The sequence below is a fragment of the Pseudonaja textilis genome, chromosome 3, assembly GCF_049901715.1.
Source record: "Pseudonaja textilis isolate UNSWEBS1 chromosome 3, rPseTex1.2, whole genome shotgun sequence".
NCBI classification, from domain to species: domain Eukaryota; kingdom Metazoa; phylum Chordata; class Lepidosauria; order Squamata; family Elapidae; genus Pseudonaja; species Pseudonaja textilis.
This window is the reverse complement of record NC_141992.1, coordinates 117,485,204-117,506,437: the sequence shown is the minus strand read 5'-3', so window position 1 is coordinate 117,506,437 and position 21,234 is coordinate 117,485,204. Positions and strand designations below refer to the sequence as shown.

General features: G+C 35.3%; 1 protein-coding gene across 17 annotated transcripts in view; it reads left to right on the top strand.

Annotated features, from left to right (window-relative positions):
* CTNND2 (catenin delta 2) overlaps nt 1-21,234 on the top strand; it is a 471,659-nt gene that overhangs the window by 212,338 nt on the left and 238,087 nt on the right. For 16 of the 17 annotated variants that reach the window (XR_015743082.1, XM_026701042.2, XM_087930702.1 and 13 more), the window contains 3 exons: nt 6,806-6,840; nt 7,821-7,937; nt 19,168-19,340. Coding sequence is in view for 16 of the 17 variants with exons in the window: in XM_026701042.2 (XP_026556827.2) it covers nt 6,806-6,840; nt 7,821-7,937; nt 19,168-19,340 (325 nt within the window). In the remaining variant the exon portion in view is untranslated. Of the gene's footprint in view, nt 1-6,805; nt 6,841-7,820; nt 7,938-13,313; nt 13,405-19,167; nt 19,341-21,234 lie in introns of those variants that run through there. The other variant, XM_087930708.1, reaches the window with a different exon arrangement.

Genomic DNA, 21,234 nt, shown 5'->3' with positions numbered 1-21,234 from the left:
TAGGCCTATAATTAGCAGGCCAGCCTCTGGTGCCCTTTTTATAAAATGGGGATGATAATAGCTAAGCCCCAGTTCCCTGGGATTTGCGCAGTGCACTCAATATAGGTAAATAGGGAATCAAAAACAGGAATCTACCAATCCATATTATTTTGTAATATTTTGTGTGTAATAATGTCATTGCCTGAAGCTTTACCAGGCTTTAACTGTTTTATAAGTCTTTTTATTTTAGCACTTGTGATTGGAACTCAGTTGGGGAGCAAGTTTGTTTTGAGATCTGTCAAATGTAAAACATTCTTGTTTTAAAGATAGTGTTCTAAAATGGTTCTCCCACACTAGGGAAATGATAGGAGTCTGTAAATTGGCTGGGCAGCTATCGGGTGCCAAATAGAATGGGATTTCTGGCTTGAGATGCTGTTACCAATTGCTGCCAAAAAATCCTTGTATGAGGAGAGGAGATGTTGTGAATTCTTTATGATGATTAGACAAAGAGTGTCCTGGTGAACCAGGTCAGTTTTCATTATGGCACAGCTAAGATAGAATGATATTAGTTTCATGCAACGATTACTCTTTCAGCCCAATAATTATGGAAGTGGGATTCAGCCCATATTACTTCAGCTCTTGTTAACTTTCTTCTTCAAAGTAGCGTAAAAAGTGGCTACATAGTAACAACTTTATGGTTTTTTCCTCCCCTTTGGATTAATTTCTTCACCAGCAATAACCCTGTTTCTGTTAAAGTGACAAGAGCCTATCCTAAAATGTATCCTCAATGAATTAATAAGGTGCTTTAATTAAAACTTAGCTGGCAATCTCTTTATAGCTGGCACAGCTTTAATCTTTCTGTGGTCTTTGGATAATCTTCTGTCTCTGGAAAACTGTATAAAATACATTTCCACTTTGTCATTCTTCTCCTAGAGTAGCTAACTACTGATTAATTTTGAATTGTCCTGGAATCTGCTTCTCTTCAACAATCTCACTCTGCCTAATTCAATCTTAGCTTGCTAGCTGCTTTTCTTTTCTTGCTCGGTCAAACTCCAGTACTCCTAACTTTCTGTGAGCTCCTTAATCTATTTCAGTTTCCCCCTGAGAGAGATGGTGTTTGTAAAATCCTTTATTTATTCTTCTCAGCTATTTTGAAAACTCAAGTCATCAGCCACATATAGAGTGTGTATTTCTGGGAGAACATGTAGTAGAATGATTAATGTCGTTTATCTTCTCCATTCTGTCACACAAGACATACATGCTTATTAACTGGACTTTTTTAATATCGAAATTTGGCAATGGCTAATAGCAGAAAAATTAAAGAAAGAGATAGAGAGGCTAAATTTGGCTGCACAAGACTAAGCCTTAAATGCATTCAAAGTCAGAATTAAGAAGATAGCAATAGACAGCAAATGATGCCTCCACAAAAAAAACCTGAAGAAACAGTGGGCCACCTGGTTTGCTGCTGCAAGAAGTTCACACATATGGACTACAAACAATGGCATGACAAAATAGCAACAATAGTACATTGGAATATCTGCAACAAATACCATTTGCCTGCAAGCAAGAACTGGTGGAGGCCACAAAATAGACAAAGTAAGAGAAAATGAAAAGGCTAAAGTGCTCTGGGATTTTAGAATTCAAACAAACAAGCACCTGCCACCTAACAAAATATTTAGATGATGAATATGGCAGTACCTTGTGACAGCATAATAGAACAAAAGGAACAGGAGAAAATCACAAAATACAAAAGCCTGCAAACAGAAATAGAATGACTGTGAGAAAAAGATTTTTTGATAATAAACTAAGTAAAGATAATATCAATAATATTAAGCAATCTCATAATACCTTGAAACACTACCAGCATTAACAAAATCCCTATCAGTCAATTGCTAAATGTCTTGGAACAGTTTACTTCCTGTGACAATATCTTTAATACCATCAATCAACAACATCTCACTATACCAAGTTCTTGAGAAGGACTCAAGTGAATAAAAATGCCAGATCCAACCTAAACACTCAGCTCTGCAAGAAGATCACACAAATTGTTTATAAACAAAAACAGAACAGTCACCAAGATGACTCACTGGAACACCTGTAAAAATTACTACATGTTCTGGTCAAATAATACTTTTTAATCTAGTAGAACCTACCCTCAAATCCAAAGAAGAGTTGGAACCAGAAGGATTCTGATTCTGTCATGGGTTTACATTTTTACAATTGAAAGAAAGGTTTAAATCAGTGGTGGAATTCACCCAGTTTACACCGGTTTACTAGAACCAGTAGCTAATTTTTTCTGTAGTTTGGCAAATCAGTTGAAGTGAGGGTCAGGAAGCCCTGTCTCGCTCCATGCACCCCAATGAAAGACAGTGGAAGCCTGGGTGCTTCCATTCCCTGCCCTCTCCAGCACTGTAAGCCAACTGTCAGCTGTGTGCCCAGTTGCCCATTTATCTCCCCCCCTCTCTCTCTTTCCCCCTCCTTCCACCCCCACCCAGATGCCCTCGCTTGCAAGGAAGTTGGTCAAAGAAAGAGGATTCCATCACATGCTGAATGCTGTAACTAAACCCTGGTTTCCTAAGATGCCATCTCTGCCGCTAGATAAAGGCAGTGAGTACCTCCAGCCTCAACAAAGTGAAAGAAGAAGAAACGTGAGAGCAATGTCCACTCGTGTTTCTTTTCCTCCCCCAAATGGTGCACTTCTCCTAAAGGCCCCTGGTTTGACACGCCTGCCCACTTTACCTCTTCTATTACTCGCTCCCTCCCTGAACACCAGCATGATAAAGTTAATATAAAAATAAAATCAGAAATTTTTCATACAGTTAATGGACAAAGAGGTTGAAAAAAATAGAAATTCATTGTAATATTGTTGTAATTATTTATGCACAGAAATGGAAAAATATAATGGATAATTGTTTGAAAAAAAAAACCTGATGCAACTAGGAGAGATGGTTAAATTGATTGCCTTAATCAAAGAAAATAATACATACAACTGTTTCTACTTGGAAATCACTTCTGGATTTTGTGCTTGAGCTAGAAAAAAATGGAACGTTGACTTTGGATTTTTCTGATTAGATAGAAACCTCTGAGCAATGAGTTACATTTCCAAGCTGAATTTTTACAAACATTTAACTTTCATTGCTTCTGGAAGAAGAGGTGTTTGAAGCCATATTGTTTTCTCTATTTTTTAACATTTATTTTTAAATATGAACAGAACTACAAAAAAACACTTTTTTTTAAAAAAAAAGTTGAACAGAAGGGTAAAACAGCATAACACTCTAGTATATCTTCATGAGAACTCTTAACGATAGGATCTTTGCCTCCTGAAGCTCTGCCTTTTTATGCAACATTTAGTACCTATGTTTCTCAAAATAATTTTGCTGATCACCATGTGTACACATAGCTAGCTTGATGCCTCCCTACTGTCCCAAGAGAAAATATTCTCCCCAAGTGCCTGTTTTTTTTTTTTTTTTACAGATTCAGATTTCAAATATGTAATAGTGAGGTCTAATTAGTGGGGAAAGAGTCATGATAAAAATAACTCAAATGGGAATCATGGGAGAGAATGCAAAAAAAGAATAAAAGTGCAGTGCAGGTGAGGTTTAGATGTGATGGTTCAACTTTCTGCTCAAATGAAGGAGTTCTTACAAATCTGTGATTGTCTGCAGTTAATTATTTCATAATTTAAGAATGCATGCATATTGACCCAGATGGGCAAGGCCCATTGATAATCAGGGTCTCTGTTTCAGTAATTATTTAACTACTGATCTATCCATGGTGGCAACCTCTGAGGTGCTGGTATTGATTAGAATGTTGTGTATACATTAGTATGAGGCAGCTTAATTAAGAATATGGGACCATTGAATTCTAACTCATAGGCCATATCAGCCTTGTTACCCATGCAATCATCAGATGAGTAGACTGGGAAGCCAGTATAGTTAAGACAACTGAGTTGGCAGATTTGGAAATGCATGCAGTCGTGGAATTTAAACTAGATTGGTTAACTTAAGGACTTGATTATCTAAGGCAGGGGTGTCCAACCTTTCCCCTTCCCTGGGCCACATTAGAAGATGAAAATTTGGTTTGGGCCGCACATAAAATAAAATAACAGTAACGATACCTGATCATCCAAAAAACCATAGAAAACATAGTTAACATATTAAATTTATTTGGAAATGAAGTTAGTGAGATGTTTTTATTATTAATTATTTATTAAAAATTATTTATTTTTTATCACAGATTTTTTATCACAGTTTTTTTATCATGGTTTATTTTCAGGCCATATTTTGCGGGGGGGGGGAGAAAGCTCGCCCGCCTCGCGCCTACCTCTCCTCCTGCAAATGGCCCGGCTGGATGAGGCAGGACTGAAAGGCAGAAGCAGCAGCAGCGGCGGGGGCAGAAGCAGCGGCGGGGGCAGAAGCAGTGGCGGGGGCAGTGGCAGCGGGGGCAGAAGCAGCAGTGGTGGCGGGGGCAGAAGCGGCAGCGACGGCAGGGGCAGAAGTGGCAGCGGGGGCAGAAGCGGCGGGGGCAGAAGCGGCGGCGATGGCGGTGGTGGCAACAGCAGGAGGTGACGCTCTGACGGCGCCTGCTTTTTCTGTTGCTGCTTGGCCTGGCGCTCGCTTCGCCCTGCCTCGCGCCTGCTTCTCCTCCTCCTCCTCGCTGGCTCTGGCATGAAGGTTGGGGTGGGCACTGGGCCGCATTACAAGGTGACCTGGGCCGCATGCGGCCCTTGGGCCGCAGGTTGGACAAGCCTGATCTAAGGGCACATCATTTATTTCTGATATTAGAAAAGAAATGTATTAGTGTATCTTTACAGTAGCATAACAGAAACTACCATTAAATATTTCAGAGCCAGCTGTAGTTTACAATAATGAAAATACATTTCAAGAATTCATTCCTAATATTTCTTACAAGTGTTTTGTTCAGACCCACACACATATATGGAAACAAATACTGAGCTCAAATCAAATGTTCTTCAGTAGTGCTTTTCCAATATCTTTGGTGCTATGAGGAAGAGATTATGGATAAAGCTCTTATGGCACTGACCTTAAAAGCAGTTAAATGTTATGTGATAAAAGAGATAATCCCTAGCCATATGGAAGAGTTTCACCCCTGAGATAAGGGGAGCCCCAACCCCCTCAGCTTTCCAGAAGACTGGGAAGGCTTGGTGCTTCCCCTCAGGCCTGGAGCCAGGATGTCTATTGAGCTCAATGTAGATGAGATATTATGATGCCTCACTTTACATACTATTCTTGTATTGGGAATTAAATGAATACATATATAGGTGTCTGCGTGTCTGTGTCTGTGTGTTTATAATTATATAATGACAAGAGCTAGCTGGCTTGGTGTTTTGGTTAAAGCATCAGGCTAGAAAAACTGGGAGGTTTAATCCTATCTTAGGCACAAAGCCAGCTGGGTGATCTTGGCCCAGTCACTTTCTTTCATCTCCTGGTTTCTAGCCTGATGCCTTAACCAAAACAACAAACTAGCTATCAATTTTATAGTTAGAAATCATTTAGGCTGTCAGATGATTTCAGTGCAAATCCTTTGAGGTCTCACCTGCAGGTTTTGACATTTTCCTTTGAACCTCATTTAAGTCACATTCAGTGAACAGAGCTTTATTATTTTAATATTTCTTTTACAGTAGAGTTACCAAATCTGAACTTTAAAAAAAACAACAGCTGACCAGTTGATGGCAACAAAGAATAAACAGGTATCTGTTTGTTGCCATTGAGTGTTCATCCAGATTTACAACTTGGATCCGATATCACTATTTGAGAGCCCCCACTTCCTCCTCAGAATCTATCTACTTCTGGAAAATAGGGGATATTTGAAAATGATAAGGTGATCTGCAAATAGAGCAGAAGTTATTAAATACCACCATTTCCTCAGAGAAAGATAGGATTGATGTAGAATACAAACCAATATACAATATACCAGAAATAAAAGAATACAGTAGTCATTGAAATAAATACCAATTATTATAATCAACTATGTTATATAGTCTCTGAAGTCTTGAACAAGTGATGGTAATTGAGTATCAATTCAAGCTTTAACTCAAAGTTTAAGAATACAGGCAGTCCTTGACTTACAACCACAATTGAGCCCAAATTTTCTGTTGTTAAGTGATACATTTATTAAATGAGTTTTATCGCATGTTACAGCCTTTCTTGCCACCATTGTTAAGTGAATCATTGCAGTTGTTAAGCTAGTAACATGGTTGTTAAGTGAATCTAGCTTCCCCCATTGATTTTCCTTGTCAGAAAGTCGCAAAAGAAGAATTCATGACCCCGGGACACTGTAACTGTCATAAATATGAGTCAGTTGCCAAGTGTCTGAATTTTGCTCACATGACCATGGGGATGCTGCAACAGTAATAATTGTGAAAATCTGTCATAAGTCACTTTTTTCAGTGCTGTTGTAACTTTGAAAGGTCACTAAAAACAAACTGTAGTGAAATCTAGGGCTACCTGTAGTCCAAATTCTGCTATAATTTATATGTGGTTCCAAGCAAAACTAATTTTGGTAAGTCAAATGTTAAAGTCAAATAGCTTTGTCAACTATTTCAACAATTTCACTGTTATAAAATGCTCCAATTATTATTCTTACCATTATTGTCATCTCTTGTACAAACATTTTTTACTGCCAAATTTAGACTGCTAAATAACTTCTGGGACATCTTGATAGTGTTTATCAGTTTATTACAGTACTGAAGATTTGTGATAAAGCAGTTAAGTTTCAGATTCAATGGTTTATAATAATCTCTCCAACATTTTTGTCAATTTTAAAGTATATTTTATGGTGTTTCTTTTTTCTCTTTTTTTTCCAGTTCAGCTGAAGAACAATTTCACTGGCAAACACAAGGTAAAGTTTAATTTTTCAGAATTCAGAATGCTGAATCTAGTTGCTCAGAGGCTCTTTTTCCATGACTTGTTCTTAGATTGTGTTTTTCATGGGTCTACAACGTCTTGAACAGGAAAAGTTTAAAAAATGATTTTCAGTAGTACTTAAATGTTTGTGAGGTTTATAAAATGTTTGGATTTTTAATGACTTAAAAAGCATTATGACTTAAAAACATCATTTGATTTCCATACATGTCCTAAAACTAAATAAAGAGAACACTTATGCTTACTTGACTCATTTGTTTAATTGAATTTTCTTTGTCTAGTTTTAGGATTTATATAGAGAACCGGCAACATTATTAATTATTTATTTATTCGGACATATTGAAAATTCAGACGGGTTCCCAAGCTTTTAAATACCTTTGTATGTTGAAAATGACCTCTAGATTCTAGTTTTTGTAGTGAACTACTTACCTATTCCTGTATTTGAACAAAATGCAAATCAGTTAAAAATGAAATAAATTGAAGAGCAAAATCCATTTATTTGCACAACATCCCTACATGTTAGAGTGTGCAATATGTAAACTCCTAGCTCCATTTTTGCAGCAAAGATCACACTATGGAAATGTGATGGTGAACTTTTGATTTACAGTAGCAGTTTCAGTTGCTTGAAAAAAAATAGTAATAATATAGATTTGTTGTAACATGCTGATAGGGTTAATGCAGATGTTTTTCAAATTCAAATACTTAATTAAAACATACAGGGAAAGTGGAATGAAAATATGCTCTTGAATCCTCCAGTGACATTCCAGTCCACTGAAATTATCAGTCTTTAGTATTTTTAAACTACTATTAACAGTTCAAGCAGTTATAGAAATGGTACTGAAGATATCTGATAGTTTAATCAATTTGGTTTTTTAAAGGTTCTTATTTTCAGTTTTCCAAATTTTTCTTTATGTCTTTCCAGATTTTTGAAATATTTAAAATAGCATTTTGTTACAGATGGTCAAAAGGATATAGAAGATGAGCTTACAACTGGTCTTGAACTTGTGGACTCTTGTATTAGATCTCTACAAGAATCAGGAATACTTGATCCACAGGACTATTCAACTAGTGAAAGTAAGTTCCTCAAGAATTATTGTTGTTGTAGCCTACCACAATTAAAATTGGTTAGTCTGTTCAGAAAAAACATGATGCTTTTAAGATAAAAAGCCTCAGGGCTATTAAAGATCTTTTTTTATATAACCTTGAATATTTAAAAGCTAGTGGTATTCTCTGAGCTATTGTTTGTGTGTGTGTGTGTGTGTGTGTGTGTGTGTGTGTGTGTATCAATTATGCTATAGCACCCCAAAAAATCCCCACAGAATCCATCATATGTGCAGTAGAATCCAGCCTAACCAAACTAAATACAGATGAAAAAACTACTATGACGTGGGAAAATACCCAAACAAAGCTGAATGCCCACGTCATTGTAGTTGTGCTTTTAAAGTTGTAGCAATGCTTCCGCAGAATCTCATCTGCCATCGTCAGGCTTCTGTATTGTGTTCACCAGACGAACACAATACAGAAGCCTGATGATGGCAGATGAGATTCTGCCGAAACGTTGCACACAAAAAGCAGCATGGGATTTCTTTATGTACAGATAGTTTACAGGAGGAATGTGTAGAAAAGAAAAAAAGCACCAAGGGTTTAGAAATGTTATTTATTTTGGTAGGTCAAGATGATTAGCTTTTCTCTTCTATCAAATCAAAGAATTAAGTTTTCAGAAGATTTTATTTTATATGGGTAATATGTGATCATCGAGGAGTTGGCTCCTTATTAAAGCATTAATTTATAATAAGAATTCATAAATAACCATTGTTTACGGTACTGCTTTTGAACTTCACTGATTCCAGTTATATCTGGTACTTTATTGCAATTGCCATAAGTTTATAACTGCAGTAGAGAAAGTCTGAACATATTATGCCTTCCTTCCTTTTTCTTTCTTTCTTTCTTTCTTCCTTCCTTCTTTCCATCCATCCATGTCAAATACTTCTTACTGATTAGTAAATAGAGCCTAAATATATAACTCCAATAAACTTTTTTATATAAGGACCATTTTCCCCCATTTTTCTGTTTCAATTATTACCTATGCTGGTATTGACATTCCTCTTCCCTGCTGCCTGGTTAGCAGAATTTACAGAAAGAATGGCCAACCATATTTTATTGTACTGGGATTCAATGTGTCATGAAAGTCAGAAAATTAACTTAGTAAATTATTATCAATGTAATCATGCTAAGTGTGGCTTGCAAATGGGGCTACATAGGAAAAGGACAGAGACTACTCATCAGACTTGGCATGCAAGTATAAATAGAAAATAAGAGGTGTTTGTTAAGCTTTTGTTTTCCTCTATCTTCTCTTTTTAAATTTTATACGAGTGTTTATTGTTTAGAATACATTGGTATTCTTTACATTCAAACCTCTTTAAGATAGTTTTGTATAAAAAGTAGGATGGTGCTGCCGCTGCTAATAATTTGGTCTCTGAATCAGATAGGAACAGAAAAGTGACCATATGACAATCTACTCTGTTCTCTAATCCTCCTCAGTTTAAGTGCAACCTACCTGACTTTAAAAGATTTATCTTCAGTTCTGCATGTCCTGAGATATTTTGTATTTTACATGTTGGACTACAGTTATTTAAAGCTAATAAAGTCTGACCAATTAGCAGAGATGGTGGGTATCAGTACAGTAATCAACATTGTTAGTTCTGCAGAGCTAGAAAGCAGAGTAAAGCATATACGTTATGTCAGCATAAATGCTTTCTAAGCAAGTTTCCACAGACTGAATGAGTTATCAACCACAATGTTCAGACTTTCCTTTTTTCTTTGACCTCTAGATATGTGCCTGTGTACGTGTGCTTATACACATCTTTCTAAGTTTTAGCAGCCCAGCTTTATTAGTTTCATAAAACATAAAAGGTTTCAAAGGAGGCATATAATATCATCTTGAACATCTTACAATCTGAAGGGCTATTTGTTTAACGAGGCATTCTTTTTCACAAGACAAGAATTTAGGAATCGCTACAGGATATATTTTTTTCTTTCCTTTTGGCACTGTCCATGAGGACAGGACAGGATGGCCTGGAGGAACGTTGTCCATGGGGTTGTGATGGGTTGGACACAACTTTGCAAGTAACAACAGAGGAATTTAGGAATTTTCATTTAACAATGCTTAAAATGTAGCTGAACAAGGAACAAGTGGTCTAGAAGAATGTTTTTTAATATTGGTGATTATGTTTTAATAAATATGCTTTATGTATTACTATGGTCCTGCATATATGTGTGAGTGTGTGTGTGTTTTACTTATGTGTATTAGTTAATTATGACTGGAAATTTTATGCTACTCCACTGGATTTCCAGATGGACAAAAATGGTGAACTTGTATGTATCCAAACAGCAGAGATGATGTTGAACTGGGGACTGCTGACCAAGTGGTGACCTTAGTTCAGTGGAGCTTCTCTGGATAAAGAGGCCAAGAGATCATTAACATAGGTTCCTTGTGAGTAAACCCGCAGAATCCAGAGGGAACCTGCTGGTGACCCATAAGTAAGAGCACCAGGAGACTTGGAAGAAATATCAAGCTCGCAGCTTCAAGTGGAGCTTGCTAAAGAACACTGGGTTTACCCAAACTCTATTTTCTAAAACACATTTTCATTACAATCCATAATCTACAGAAAACTTCATCTGGGGTGTGACTAAAGTGAAATGCAAAGAAATAGCTATAAGGATTTTAAAATAATTGAAAGCAAAAGGCTTACCAAGATTTTAAACTATGAAAATTTAAAACAACGGGATTCAATCAAATTTGGAAAATTATTTATTTTTTGAATTAAATAAATTTGAAAAACTTTTAACAAGTTTTTGGAAAAATAGAAATTTTGGAAACTGAACAGAAACAATAAACCAAGAGATAAAACTACCTAGAGTTGTTAAAGTCTTTACAATGTTTTTTTGGAATTGGATAAAGAAAACATGGAACATGAAAACATTCAAAAGTGGATAAATACTGTACACTTTGTCAGAAAGCTTTTACAACAACCATGAGAGAAAAGAACATACCTCGCTGATTGATAAATTTCAACAGAAAAAGACACCATTCAAATGAGACAAACTGGAAAGAGTGATTATAACTACTGTCTGTTGGGATGACGAGGGATACAACAAGAAGTACTGTACTTGTTTTAGACTAGAAGACTGGAAACTCTTTATACACTTTTTGTTGAAATTGGATAAAAAAATGACATGGCAATTTCTGGATTTGCTGATCAAAATGATTTGACTATGGGAAAAAGGTCTCAAAGAACATGAAGTATGTTTCTTTTGGTCTTAAAATGAAGGTAATTCAACATAATATTTGAATATTCACTTAGATTAGTGAAGATCCATGAAAATTTCAGTAGTTCTGATGGTCAGCTATATAAATAAGTTGGCTGGCTATTAATTTAATTATATTAGAAGTACACATCAGGTGAAGTGACAGTCATATGATACGGACTTTTACTATTTCCCCATTTGCACTTGCTCTTCAATGTTAGTTAATATGGTGCTACAGAGTACATATATTTTAAAAATATTGTTTCAGTGGAAGCTTGGAATCAACTTCCAGTGGAGATAGTGGGTCAATCATCAGTAACTGAGTTTAAACATGTTTGGTATAAGTACTTTTTTCAACTAACAAAATAACCAAACAAAACAAAATAATAACCAAATTACAGGAATATGCTTTGCTATTCGGAATAGCTTCATAATTAATTTGACTGTATCTAATTAAATACATTCATTTTTAATAGTGGTTGGTATTTCATTTTTTGAAAGTAGGTATATTCATGATAAATAAGACTATAAATGGTCATTAGTTATGATGACTTTGCAGTACAGTACTGAAATCAATATGTCTCCTAAATTCAGTTAAGAGAAGGACATATACATGTAATCCAACAGAGCCAATTTTCATGTGCTGGGTGTGTGTATATATAATGTGTGTGTGTATGTGATTGCATTTATTTAAGTAATTTATTGAAAAAACCTATAGATAAATACAGCTTTATGTGACAACTGCATAAATATGGAGAACTGCTCCATTAAATTGTAGGATACGAGAAACAGTTTCTGTGGCCTTTCTCTTTCAAACTGTGACTTTAAAACAAATGCTAGAGATATGCATTTCTCTGCAGTTATAGTTATAAACATCAAATATGCCAGGTGTTTGTAATAACATGAAAATCTCCCTTTATGCAGTATGAAACATTATTAAGCTATTTTCATTTCATTAACAGTCTGCTTTCTGCAATTCCCCAATGAAAAATAACATCTTTTTTGTAGAATCAGCAACATAAGCTGGGATTTGCTTATGAAAATATTTGGTTCTTGGTTTTTTCAGATCTGTTTCTTCTACCTGTCACTTCCTCTTAAAGCATGATTAAGGGTACATGACGAAGGACTTAAAGCTACTTTATTAGGTGCATAAAAAACAATTCAATCAAATTCTCCATTTTAAAAAAGATATCTATCAGATGGTTGAACTAGTACAATAAGATTAAATCTGGCATCCTAAACTGGTAGTTTGTTAATCAGTGAGAGTTACTTTATTACAATCTAGCAAGGTAACCTTATTCTGCTGATCTTGACAGCATCTTGAAACCAAGTGAGGAATATTTTAATCCCACCAAGAATAATCTGATTTCAAGAAAAGGAACCCTGAAGGTTGATTGGATAGAAAGATAAAAAGAAATTAATTAGAAGGTTTAACAATATGACAAAATATGATAAACCTGGTCTATTACAAGTGTTAATTGTAATGCAATTAACAATGCCAATGCTAGTATCTTAATATTGACATTACATGCCAGACGCTATCAGTTTGTATTTTATATTTACCATTTTGCCTTAAGAAAAATGAAAATGCTAATGAAAAACTTAACACAAGAAACATAACAATAGCCATAAAATAATTAAGTTATTTTGTCATTTAATTGGTTGCATTAATACAAACACATTGATTAAAATATCATTTTGACTGAATTTTCCGGTAACATTCTTCTGATTTTCCCTATGAGATTTTCCCCAAGAGAATTTGGAAATAGTTTTTCAATTCTACAATCCCAGTAATTCTTGTGAGTGGAAGCACTATTTTGTGATGGTTCACCTCCTTCCTCTGTGACCAGTTGTAGTCTGAGGGAGGGAAGAGCTATTGAGGCCTGGACCTCTACAGTTCGGGGTGCTTCAGCATTGTTCTTCCTCTTCAAAATCTAACTGACATCATTAAGGTCACCCAGTGACAACATTTTCTGCTAACACATAATGCCGTCACAATATTGGACTAGTATCTGAAGGCTGTAAAGGTTAGATGGGACTGAATCCTAGCAAGGAGTGAGTCTGACTCAATCCTAGCAAGGAGTGACTCTGAGTTTTTGGTCTTCACAGATCTGATAAGGTGTCCTTTCTGACTCTTGCTGGGATAGCATTACCCTGGACAGAGCTGGTATGCAATTGGGGAGATTCACCTTCATACAGATTCACCTTGTACACCAATTCCACCTACTTTGGGGTGGGTAAGCCTTGCTCAGTCACTTACTGTATGTTCTGGTTATCTTCCACATGAACTATTTTAACACTTTGTACATGTCTCTGCCCTTGAAAATCTTCCATACAAAAATCTCTTGGAGAGCTGTGCAAGTTTACTATATATTCCTGCCTGGTTCAACATGTGGCAGCCCAGGTTAATTATAATAATATATTACAGTATATTCATACTACACCACTACTACAACAGCTGCATTGACCATTATTTGCGGTAATTTCTGGGTGCAATTCAAGTTTTTGTTTTTCATCTTTCAGTGTATATTTCATGGTCTGAATATCTCCAATCCAGGATCAAATATGGCTGCCTGATATGATCAGGAGAGCGTACTTGCAAAAAAAGGGATGCCTTTGCAGGTTATTTACACCACGCCCACTAACAAGGCTTAGGTGATGACCCCTTCCGGTGGAACAACTTCTGAAACATAATAAAAACATAGTTCTTTAAGGAGAGGGTTTGGGGACAATTGGAAATTTTTCAGATTCTGAAAGGTAGGACATTGGATTGGGGACTAATGGCTGTATTGTTTTGTTTGGGTTTAATCTTATATTGGTTGCATAGGCTGTTCAGAGCCTATGAGAATTGAGAGGCATAGAAATAAAATCATCATTATTGACATATATATAGCACTATAGTGCACCCAAATGTTTAGGATACTCTCAGAAATAACTGTGTTCAAAGACAGATTTATGAATAGTGCTTATTTATGTCTCTATTTCATCTGTTTCCATTTTTCCTGTTCCATCCTGTGCCTTTGCCATTTTTTACCATTTATGAGGATCTATAGAAAAAAAAACCTATAAAGAGAAACATATGCAACATATAAAGAAAGAGGAACTATAAAGCGGTATCATGTAACAGCCAAGTAAATAATATAGAGAGCTCAGATATATACAAGCATTAGCAAAGTATTGTGTAATTATGCTTACTAGATCTAAAAGTAATTACTGCATGAGAGACAGTGCAATTTAGGGAACTGAATTAATCATGTATTTATCTGGTAATTATATAGTATCTTGTAAATAACCTGACATTACATTATAATTACCATCTGAAAAAAGCTAACTTAAAAGAAAGGAAGAAAAAAGGACAAAAATTTTAGCTCAAGGAAAAGAGAATATGTATTTATTTCTTTGAAAACTATGCATTCCCTTCAAAGCACAATTTTTCCAGTCAACTTTTTGGAAGGGTACAAAAATCAAAGGCAATCTGAACCAAAGAAACACAGAATGTAACTTCTCGACAAGCTTGCCCATCAAATGACCTTTTCTAGTGATCATGATTGGTACTGAGCTTAATGAACCACATGATGAATACTTAGTCTAATGACGTATATACAGTCCATCTGAACACACAGGTGCATGGAAATACAGCATACTACAGAATTAAAGCAATGATATGCCAAGGACCAGAAGAAGAGCAAAACGTTACAGATGAATAAAAACATCAAGATTCAGAACATCAAATTCCGTAATCAAAAATTGTCCAAGAACAGTTGACCACTTTCCATTTTTTTTCTAAAATTGTTAACAATATTACATGATAACATTGATGAGAACCAACTGGTCAGAATCAACATTTCAGGATTATAAAATAGAAGATGAAGAGAAGCATTGGCCCCGTGCATGTCAGTTGAATGAAGTGTGTGAGTGTGAAAAATGTAAGAGTTTATCATTCTATAGCTTACCATTTTGTTCGCTGCTTTTTATCTGCTATTCCTCCCATTACCATTTCTATACCTTTGAGAAATATATAATTGAGAAATGCACTCAAGGAATAATTATATTTAAGCTTTGATTCAATAAATTCATTATTGGGTAGTAAACATGATCTTATACCTAAAATATGATCAATAATTGTAATAAATTTTTCAAATAAAATGAAAAGTTAATAAAATAATAACAATATTGGTTAGCATTTATGTAAACCGTATTTTTATTTCTATATAATAGATAAAATAGCTGCTTCTGATAAAACATGGAAGACGCTCTTAAGTTCTTAAGATATCATAAAGAAAAATAATGTATATTTTCCTAAGATTATTGCACCTAACAGAATCCATGTAATGTGTTTTGGACTCATTATATCTTTGATTTATTATTTATTGATTGCTAACTGTATATCCTACCTTCCCTTCAGGTACTCAAGTCAGCTTCGTTTTTCTTCTTATAACAGCAATTCTATGAAGTAGATTGAGAAGAGGGAAGAAGGGAAAGAAAAGAAGAGGGGGAGAGAGAGAGTAGGGAGAGACAGAGAGGGAAAGGGAGAGGGAGGGAGGGAGGGAGGGAGAGGGAGGAAAGAGACCCAAATTCATCCAGTGACTTTAAAAATGTTCTGGAACCTTGACTTTCCCAGTCATAATCCAACATTTTAACCACTAGACCACACTGGTTGCTGCTGCTTTATTTCTGGCCCAATTTAAATGACTGATGTCTTTCAAACTTCTGAACCAAAACAAATTATCTTACAAAGTAGCACTTTCCAAATGGAATAGAGTAGAATTGAATTGAATTGAATTGAATTGAATTGAATTCTTTATTGGCCAAGTGTGATTGGACACACAAGGAATTTGTCTTGGTGCAAATGCTCTCAGTGTACATAAAAGAAAAGATACATTCATCAAGAGTCAAGAATCATAAGGTACAACAATTAATAATAGTCATAGGGAACCATAAGCAATCAAATCATACTAGGAAACAGTCAATATAAATCGTAAGGATACAAGTGACACAGTCATATAGTCGCAGGTGGGAGGAGATGGGCAATAAGGAGTGATGAGAAGATTAATAGTAATAGTAGTGCAGACGTTGTAAATAGTTGGAAAGTGTTGAGGGATTTATTTGTTTAGCAGAATGATGGCATTCGGGGGAAACTGTTCTTGTGTCTAGTTGTTCTGGTGTTCTGTAGCATTGTTTTGAGGGTAGGAGTTGAAACAGTTTATATCCGGGATGTGAGGGGTCTGTAAATATTTTCATAACCCTTTTTTTGACTCATGCAGTATACAGGTTCTCAATGGAAGGCAGGTTGGTAATTATTTTTTCTGCAGTCCTAATTATCCTCTGAAGTCTGTGTCTGTCCTGTTGGGTTGCAGAACCAAACCAGACAGTTATAGAGTTGCAGATGACAGACTCAATAATTCCTCTGTAGAACTGTATCAAGCAGCTCCTTGGGCAGTTTGAGTTTTCAGAGTTGGTGCAGAAAGAACATTGTTTGTTGTGCTTTTTTGATGACATTTTTGATGTTAGGTGCCCATTTTAGGTCTTGTGATATGATAGGACCTAGAAATTTGAATGTCTCTACTATTGATACTGTGTTGTCTAGTATTATAAGAAGTGGTAGTATGGGAGGGTTTCTCCTAAAGTCTACCGCAATTTCTATGGTTTTGAGTGTTCAGTTCCAGATTGTCCCGGTTATACCACGAGGCAAGTTGTACAACTTCCCGTCTGTATGCGGATTTGTTGTTGTCTTGAATAAGACCAATCACTATTGTATCATCTGCTAACTTCAGTATTTTAACAGATGGATCATTTGAGATGCAGTCATTGGTATATAGGGAGAAGTGGAGAAAGCACACAGCCTTGGGGGGGGGGGGGACTGTGCTAATTGAACAGGTATCAGACATGATTCTGCCTAGCTTCACTTGTTGCTTCCTGTCTGTTAGGAAGCTTATGATCCACTTACAAGTGTGTTCAAGTGCCACCAGCTGGTTTAGTTTGTAACCATTGTAACCATCTACATTTATAGAGATTCATGGAGATCTTTCTCCATCAAGTTGGATGTTTTTAGAGAGATAATCTTTTGGACTGTGGCCCTTGGCTGGGCAACAAACTTTCCAAAGAGGCTTATCAAGTTTTGGGACTGGGGGGCATAATAGTAATCTGTGCAGATACATATTATAGTTACTTTTCAATGCATAATTTGAAAATTCCATTGGTAAAATATTTTGAATGCTTAGGGCAGAAATCTACTTCAGAGAGTTCTAGGTCATTACTGGGGTTATTACATCCAGTAAAACTCTCTTCAAAATTTCCATCATTATCACACTTACAGGGTAATTTCTACAATGGCTTAACATTGAATTCATCCTTGAAAAAAATTGAAAGCAAAAGCCGTGCATTTAATAACATGAAATTGCCATAAATGTAATTTGGAGAAAGGAAGAGGCCCAGAAGGACCTCCTCAATCTGGCATAATGCTGATGCTGCTCTTAATCTATTATCCTATTTGATTAATATATAAACATTTAAATTGGCTAAAAGATGCCCCCAGTTAATTGGGCAGAACATGTTAATCATATTTGATTTTAGTATAAAGAATGAGATCTGTCCTCTTATTAGGAAAGAGCTCCCCAAGGCATGCTATTATAGCATGTATGTGTGTCTGTCTGTCTGTGTCTTTGTCTGTGTGTGTGTGTGTGTGTCTGTAGTTATATAAAATAAATATGTTTTTATCAATAATGTTTTTATTCAGCTACAGATTTAATAAAAACTATCTCTGGTAGAACATAGCTCTGACTAACTATAAAAATTACAAGTCTATGTAATTACAAGTCTTGATTAAAGACATATTGATGGTTTGCCATTGGAATCTTCTGTGGTTTTTGTTTGTTTTAATTTTCTAATCTAGAAAATTTTACTGCTATAGGATTTTCGAATGGATCTCCCATTCCACTGTTAATAAAGTTCAAATGTTCAGAGATTTTTTTTATCAGATTAAACAAAGCTATTTCCACTTGCTATAGTAGGCTTAATTAATTACAATAACAAAATGACAGTATGGCTCCATGCGTGTACCTGCATATATTTTTCTACTTGTTTATAGCTTTTTCTCAGATTTCCCTTCTCACATGTACTCATTTCTGTAAACAAAACAATAAATTATAAGCTTAGCGGATAGTTATCCAAATCAAACTAAAGCTGAATGTGATACTAAAGTTTTAAATTCTGTATTTTCCCTCTCCATATTTGTTAGATGGTCTAGTTAAGTCTAGATAAGAAACACGACGAGGAATATTAGCGCTGCCTTTTATTATAAGTTTGCATTAAAATAGAATGCAAAACTGAAGGTATCTCCCCTCTCCTCTTTTTTTTTTTTTTTTTTGCAATTTCTGGAAGAGTAGGGAGGGTCCCTTTGCAAGCTTTTTCTCTGCCTACAGACTGAATTGCCTATTATCAAAAAGTTGCTTAGGCCAGTGGCCCCCAATCTTTTGGGCACCAGGGACCAGTTTCGTGGAGAGTGATTTTGCCCTGGACTAAAGGTTTTCTGTGCTGCCTGTATCCCACAGATGGAGCTTCATCAAAAAAATAAAATAAAAAATTAGTATTTGTGTGGGATCAGATTGGTATTCCAGTATAACAGAAAGTAGGGTTTAACATTTCTTCCAAAACTTACTTTCCTTGGAAATAGAGGCAGAAGGAGTAATTCAACGCTATTTTAATATATTTATTTTCCAATTTGATTTTGCCCTACAACTATTCCATTTCCCTGCTGGTTGTTTATTTTTGCCAATTAGATTTAGTAGAACAATATTTTTAAGTATACAAGTATTCTCTTTTTCTTTTGGAAAAGAATAACTTGAAAATCTTTAAATTGAACATGCTGTAGTATAATGTTATTTCTGACATTACATGATATGGAAAATTTTTTTAAAGGTAACTGATCATTCCAATTGTTTTTTTGAAAATACTTGGCTTTTCCTTTCACTGATACTTGAAATTATTTTCAATACAGGGCCCAGCCTTCTATCCCAGAGTGCCCTTCAGCTCAATTCCAAATCGGAAGGCTCTTTTCAATATCCATCAAGCTATCATAGCAACCAGACCCTAGCCCTTGGAGAAGGAACAGCATCCCAGCTCCCAGCCCGCAGCAGTCAAGCTAGAGCTTCTCTACAGAACTATGGTCAGGTATGTTTGGAGAAACAATCAAACTACTTTATATTAAGTAATGTTAAGATTATTTAACATTATTTTGACTGAAAATATTTTACACGCATCAACAAAGTTCACTTACATATTAGAGAATGTGCTTCTATTTAGCACAGTGTAATTAATAAAATCAAGCTAACAAATAAACAAAGCATTTGCTGAGGTGCAGCGGCTGTGGATAAGGTCCAGGCTTTCTCTGAGGTAGCCCCTACTTTATGGAAATATCTCCTTCCAGAACAAGTAAATGTAATTCACACCCTTCTGGCTTTTCAGAGTACACCTTTATTTCATTGTGCTTTTGGACGAATGCTGAATACTGGCTTTTTTAATAAAAATGTTGTTAGATTACATGTTTATTTAATTGGATTAGTATTGTTTTTACTGGTCACAACCTCGGGTCCATTGGAAGTGCGGTAGCACAAAGAGGTCCTAAGATAAACATTTGTTTAGAAAAACTTATGATTGTATAATTTACCTTTAAGTTTATATAACTTTTGAAATTCTATGAGGGTTTTTAAATTCAGTTATACAAAACTCTGAAAATTAGAGCTATATACAAGTTATTTTATTTTTATGATTCATTTGCACATCAATATGTGAGATTTACATCATTCAGACATCCAGAAGTGCCCAATACATGAATTTCAGAATACAAGGTATTGGGTCCTGCTTATGATTGGTCATTGCTGTGCCATATCATGATCCCCCACTAAAGCATTAAAGAAGTTTATTGTCAGTGCGAATTATTATTCTCTGCTTGTTTTGAAAAGCAACATTGCCTCCTAAGATTATGAAGAAAGCTTGAGAATATTTTGGCAAAATAAAGATTCCTATTTGAAAAATATGTAGAACATGACCCAAGCATTTCCTAATGATTCTGGACATAGTGACACATTCTGCATTTTGAGAAACACCTATGAGCGTTATCATAAAACCACTGCAACAAAGAACATGCCAATTCACAGAACGGCTGTGTTTTAATGGCATAGCCAATCACACAAACACACACACACACATATATTTCACAGAAAACAAAGTGATAATGATAAGAGAGGAATAACTTGCTCAAGAGCCTAATTACAAAGCAGTAGGGTCTGAATCACCAAAATATACATTTGTTGTTTAGGATAGTTATTTCACAGAAAGAAAATTTTATTTCTCTAAAAGCACATAGGAGATCTCAAAATCAGATTATATTCATGTTCTACAGATAAGTGAAGTGATTTTCAAATTTCAAATGAAGATCTTATCTGGCAGTTCTTTAATTTTAGTGTCCCTTCTGATTCAGGTTTTTTTTAACTTTTGCTATTGTTTATCAATGTATATTGTTTTTATATAAACCACATCTTTTGTAAGCCTCTTTGAACAATGATTTTTGCTGGTAGATAAAAATAGAAATGTTGTTTCTTAAAATACATAGATATAGTACATATACTACTATCTTCATTGATAAATTGTGGTGATAGCTTTTATACTTCTAGTATTTCTAGCTTTGGAGATGCTTCATAAATAAGTATCTTCATTAAGTTGATGAAGCTCTTGACTAATTTACCTAAACACACTGCAGTTATAATGGCCACATCGATCTATTGCAAAAGCTTTTATCATTTCAATTCAAATGAACATTGGAAATACACACATCCTGTCATATTTTTTTAATTGGTCCTGATAGTTTTACTGCAGTCTCCAAGGTGGAATTCAAAGCACTTCATATTTCTCATTGTGCAAAAATGCTGATGTGAGGAAGGACCTAATACCTGACCACCTCAGCTAACTGATTTGGTATGCAATGAAAGGGAAGAAAAGTCTTAGTCACGTAATTGTATTTTTTACTGTCACTGTGAAATATTTCTAGACTTTCTAGACATTCTAC